The sequence below is a fragment of the Poecilia formosa genome, unplaced genomic scaffold, assembly GCF_000485575.1.
Source record: "Poecilia formosa unplaced genomic scaffold, Poecilia_formosa-5.1.2 Scaffold12, whole genome shotgun sequence".
Taxonomy (NCBI): Eukaryota; Metazoa; Chordata; class Actinopteri; order Cyprinodontiformes; family Poeciliidae; genus Poecilia; species Poecilia formosa.
Window position 1 is genome coordinate 2,111,338 of NW_006799951.1, and position 6,000 is coordinate 2,117,337.

Below are 6,000 nucleotides of genomic sequence, written 5' to 3' on the forward strand. Positions count from 1 at the left end.
AGGCGCCCATGTGAGGGGTTTTGAATCCAAAGGTCTTTAGAGTGCAGCAGAGCTTGTTCAGTTTCGTCCTCATTGTCCAAAGTTTGTCACTTTTGAAGTTAAGGTCTGAAGTTTACTTTGAAATATCAAAATCTGCTAATTTCAAATGGTTCAACTTAAGTTATTGGCTAAATGTCATAGACGTGCAACTCTATTTTGGAAGTAGATTAAGCTAATTTAATTATTCCACAGTTGAATTTCCTCACATAATATAAAAGGTGCAGTTTCTTTAGTTCTTTTTTTTTCAGCTGTTGTAGTTTTTCCTTTGGTTGAGAGACTAACAAGGGGAATCAAAAGGTCTAAATTGAATGTCGGTGTGAATGTGTTTGTCATTATATTTGCCTGCTGAGTCAATCAAACTGTCCTTGATCTTGCCCAGTGTGAGCTGGAGGGGAGGCATCAGCCAACCAAGACCTTCAACACATCGGTCCCATTTTTACTTCAACCCTCCTTGAGAAAAATATGAGAATTACATAGATAAAAAATATCTATCAGTGAAAACAATGTGCTCCTGTGCTTCCTGTATTCTTGAGTTGGAAGATTTTAAAGGTTTTAAAAGGGCTTCATTTTCGTAGTGTGAGCAAAATGTGTCATTAAACTATTGGATGATTTTTTTTTTTTTGTGAGTTTAAGTGCTGCTGTTTTGTTGTTGTTTTTTTGCTGTTTCAAATCAATAAAGACTGATCTAATAAGGCGGAAATCAAATTTGGTGCTAATAGATAGTTTGACCTGACCACTTTCATCACTTTCCAAAAGATTAGCAGCATTAGCAGCCCCTCTAAGTCAGAGGCCATGGTTCTGATCCAAACCAGGTAGACTGCTCCCTCCAGGACTGGGATCAGTCTCTGCCTCAAGCAAAGGACTTCAAGTATCTTGACAACTTGCTCACAAGTTACAGAAGGAAAGGGAAAGCATAACTCTCGATTTACTGCTTTGTGTATGATTCGACCCTTTATGTCTAAGGGTTGCGTTACATGGATTATGACTGAAAAAGCTGAAAATCCTGGATAAATGGTTGGATGATCTCCCTCTGAAGTGGACCCCAGAGATAAAATGAGGGGAAGCTCAGAGTGGAGTCACTGCTCCTCTGCGTCAAAGTTGAGATAGTTTTGATATCTAGAAAGCCTCTTTTTGTGCTTCCCTCCAGAGGTTTACTATGGAAATCCCTTTAGGACAAGAGTCTGGAGCAGACGTAGAACTCACTACAGGGACTATTGGTACATCTTATTAAATTAGAGCGTCATCATTTTTTTTATTTTAATAATTTAATTCAAAAAATGAGACTGATACATTAGATATTCTAATTAGACAGCAAAGGGAAGCACCCTCACACTTTCTGGTAGACTTGCTGATTTCCAGGCTTGGTAAAACACAGAGGACAAAAATCAGCAGAACACTTGGCACTTAAATAAATCCCTGCTCAGGGAGGCTTTGCACTGGACCCCAAAAAGCTCTGATTCTGTGCCTCCCCTCTCTTTTTCAACACTGTGGGACCTTGATTATCAAATGAAATGCAAAATTCGCTTTCTTCTGAAGACACTGGGCCACTGGGTAACAGTACTGTCCTTTTTCTCTTTAGTCCAGGTAGGATGCTTTGGAAAGTGTGTCTAAAACAATTAGCACATTTCCTGGACTTGTCTGTGAGTATAGTGGCTCTTGAACCTTTGATTCCAGCTGCAGTTCACAACTTGTGCATCTCAACTACACTGTTGATATGACTTTGCTGCACATTCTCCTTAAGCATGTGACTGTCCCTCATTTGTGCGCCCTTTTCTACCACACACTTTAATTCCTCTCAATTCTTCATCATAAAGTTTTTTACTGATTAACTAAAATAAACATTCACTTTGATGATGATTAAATTATTGAGATCTAACTCTACATGCTGATGGCACGTAGGGTAATACAATGTAACCACAGAAAATGATTTCAAAAGCCGAAAATAAGGACATAGATCTGAGATAAACAGCTATGCTGATGATATACATGTGTGCATGTCTTACTACTCCTGCATTCACTGCCTTAGATGATTTTATCTCTTCAAAACGTCCAATGTCTTCTGCCTCTGACCTAATCTTAATATCTGTTTCCAGACAGCAATTTTGGATTTTAACATTACTTAACATAAATTAAATTACAGCCGCAAATGACTTTCAACTGATCTCAGATATGAAACCATCCAACTTAGCTCATTCTTTCATCCTTAGCCGATCAGACAACTGAGTTTGGTGTCATAGCAAACTCAGTTCAGTTGAGGGTTTACAAATAATTCAGATCATACCTCTTGACTAAAAAGCGTCCATGTAGCAAGCTGTGGTTTTAGTTAAATATGACGGAGCCCCAAATAGATGTTGACATTCCTTGCTCGCACATGAGGCTCTAAATGGAGACAGAGCTTGTTACAAGGAATATTCCCTGTTGTTTTAAGTGCTTCCGCACTGGCTCATCTTCTCCTCGCAGGGTTTGTGGAGCTTTAAGACCACAGAAGTCACCAAGTGGAAATTGCAAGCTGTGGTAGATACCAAAGGCAGGCGAACTCTGTAAGCATTTGGAGCACTATATATAAGTATAAACCCTATATATATATTTTTTTTTATTATTTTTTTTTTTGTGTGTGTGTGTGTCCAACTTATAGTTTCAATTGAAATGTTTAGCACATGTGACCATTTTTGATTATGCTATTTGACAAGACAAGAATAGCACCCCAAGCCACATAGCACTCTCCAGTGAGACAACTTCTTTGGACAAAACAAAATTGTACCCAAATAAGTTTTCCATTTCTTCTTGGTAGACATAAATTGATAGGGAGTTCAAAAAACTTGGCCATAATTCGGGAGGGTGGCTAATGAAATAGGAATATGAATCTTAGCTTTCAGTGATGCATCAGTAGATAATGTAATAATAGCCCAGGGCTAATAAGAATAGAACAATATTTTATAATTATCTTTATCTTAATAAATAGGTCATAATATAACAAGTTTCTTTCTTTTTTTGAGTGGTTTTGTGTGGGACTCTGAGGTGTGGTGACAGCTGTGTGGGGAGCAGAAGGAAGGGTTTAAAACAGGAGATCATTCAAGAAAAAGCCACCGTTGTCCATTTTTATTCAAACTGTGAACTACTGAAAGTAGATCACAGTTTGAATTCTTTATTATTATCATTATTATTATTAGTATTATATTTTTGTCAGAGCTGCACAACATATTAGGTCACAGTAGTGACTGAAATTGTGATGTCTCCAATATCTCAGTTACTTGTTTGCATGCTTTATCGCTTGGAGGCATTATTTCATATGCAGTTCGGTTAGGAGCTATGCACTCCAACTCTACATGCTAACGATGTCCAACTGTGAATGCTCATGGTCTTTTATGCTCTCACCTAATTTAGATTCAAGTTTTATGCAGGCCTTTTTTTTTTGTACAAGGTAGATGAAAGTTTCAGTTTAGGCCAAAAAAAAAAAAAGAGAGATACCTTTATAACTACTTTTACACATGAATGTATTAAGTATTTTAAATAATCATAGAACAAAAACAAAGGGAAACAGAATAAGCTTTATCGAGAGGACCAGATGGAATCACTATGACGCATTCCTCCTCTTTTGGAAATATATTTTTTTGGAAATATATTTTTTGAACTTATAAACAAGATCATTTGGGTAATCTTACAGATAAAACATGTCTCTATATATTCCAACAACTATGCAGTAATAAGTTGTGTTCGTGAGTGATCTGTGTGCGACACAAAGGAGATGGAAGGCGGCCACAGGCACACGTGGATATCAGCCACCAAACTCTGCGATCTGTCAGCATTCTTAATTTTTCACCTCTTTCCCGTGACTACGGCGCAGGACAAAAGCTTCAAATTTAGCCACGCACACCACAGATGCGTGAGTGAGCGCTGACCACACTGCGTCAAAAGACAGCCGTGCGTAAAAATGTGGAGCGCCACAAAGTATGGTGTACTTACGCTGCTGTTTTGTCCGGACCAGTGCACCATCGCCTGGTTGTGAGCCGTGTCCCCGGCGAGGGCAAACGTTGAACTTGTGAGCTCGAACTCCTCCTGGTCCGAAACCGAAGCATCCTCCACACCCTCGCCCCGGAATCCGGACCAGGTCTCTGCGCTCCTTCGCACTCTCCACGCGACCGCATCTGCGTTCCCGGTCGAGTTGAAGCTGTTACCTCTCTCTTCACTCGCGTTATTAGGAGAGGGGCCGGAGGCGCCCGGAGGACGGTGGGAAAGTTTCTGATGGTCCCCGTCTCCCTGCGGACCACTTGTCTCATTCTCCCCCGGCCGCGGCTGTAGTTTGAATGAACTTTCTTCACTCGCGACTAATTCCGCAGCGCCGTCTTCCCCGTCTCCGCTGGCGCTGAACGACTCCTCAACAAATCCGACGAATTCTTCACCGGGAGCTGCGTCGGAACCCGCCTGGTCCGGGGCCGCTCTTTCCCGGGGTACCGCCACGACAAGCGGCTGCTGGCACTGGCGAATGCACCTTACCTCCGCCTTTGTTCCGCCCAGGATGGAAGTTAACGACAACAGACAAATCCACTCGGAGAAAAAAAGGAGGAAAAAGCAGCAACCGAGACGCGTCTCCATCATGCATTGATTCCGACTTTAGAGTTTTGAGAATAATTTTGTTTTAATCAGGAGCGATTCTTTTTTTTCCCCACTCTCTCTTTCTCTCTCCCTCCTGTCATCACCTGGTAAAGAGGAGTCTGCGAACGCACTGTGGGGAGGTGCAGCAACGCGCGGACAAGGGTTCCCAAGTACTGATGCAAACGATGCATCAGAGGAGGAGCTGGAGGCTGAATCCTGCATGAGAGAGGCGCGGGGGCACACTCCCGCAATCCTCATCTTTGCCTGCTTTAAGAAATAAACTTGTTATCTTAATTAAGCTATATGTCACCCCTGGGCCTGAGCTGTTTTTGATATGCACTGTGCTGCATGTTACTACACTATATAGGTTATTTGATGGCGTAAAATTAAAATTCCTTGAGAGGTTCTAAGATGATGATGATGATGATGGGGGGGGGAGTCTAGAATCATTAGTGGATCTCCATCTGCTCCCTCCTGTGCTGAAAAGTAAAGGAGGGGGGGGGCACAGAGAGGCTGCTGATACAATGAGACTTTGCATTTTCCATTACCAAAAGGTCTGGGTAATCAATTAATAAGATTGCCTGAGTTCACTGTCAATTATGCCATGCAAGTAATGACTCTGTTTTGGCCCTGCTTGCAAAAAAAAATAAAATAAAATAAAATGCTTGGGTAATTGTTTCACTTACAGACGGCTCCCTTGTATCATCCATTCAACAACAGCTGAATGGAGAAAATGCCGTTTTTTCCCCCCCAAGATTTTAGCTTCTGCTTTCCGTGGCCTTTACAGGTTAATAGAGACTGGTATGACAGAAAATAATGAGGAGGATTCAAAGCAGGGGTGAGCAAGTAATCTTTTCTCTCTTTTTTTGCTGCAAAGCTCTTCTGATCTCTGCAAATATGCCAGTGCTGTGGCAATAATTGAGAGCCCCCCCTTTTTTTTTTTTTTTTTTTGCCATGCAATACAGCCCCTCGGAATGTATTGTTATATTTCCTTTTACACTTTGGGCTTTGTTCCAGATGGCTAATGGTAAACCATTAGGAGAACTAGAGCCTGTCCAAACCCTCTGATTAGATTCTATTTCTGGGCAACATTTAGTCAATAAGATGAGGATGCTGTTGACTGGTGACTGATGCCGAAGAGACTCCCCTGTATTGAGCTGTGCTCTCTTCATCGCTCTGAGCTGCGACGTGATCCTGTTCCACATACGGGTCAACCGCACAGAGACGTCTTTCATTGGCAGCCATTAGCGATGCAGTGAGCTAGAGCTGTCTCAATCTGTTTTAGTTAGCCCCCACCAGACAAGAGGAAATCAGTCTATAATGCAGATTGATGGCTGACTGAGAATTTCAATCACGGAGAACGTCGGC

At 41.6% G+C, this 6,000-nt stretch overlaps 1 protein-coding gene across 2 annotated transcripts in view; it reads right to left on the minus strand.

Annotated features, from left to right (window-relative positions):
* The window catches only part of LOC103133545 (VPS10 domain-containing receptor SorCS1-like), a 59,932-nt gene extending 54,867 nt beyond the window's left edge, over nucleotides 1-5,065 (minus strand). Inside the window, exon 1 of one of the 2 annotated variants that reach the window (XM_007545319.2) lies at nucleotides 4,003-5,065. In XM_007545319.2, coding sequence (XP_007545381.1) covers nucleotides 4,003-4,635 — 633 coding nt within the window. In that variant the 5' untranslated portion in view covers nucleotides 4,636-5,065. The remainder of the gene's footprint in view (nucleotides 1-4,002) is intronic. The other variant, XM_016667959.1, reaches the window with a different exon arrangement.
* Between the last annotated feature and the right edge of the window lie 935 nt (nucleotides 5,066-6,000).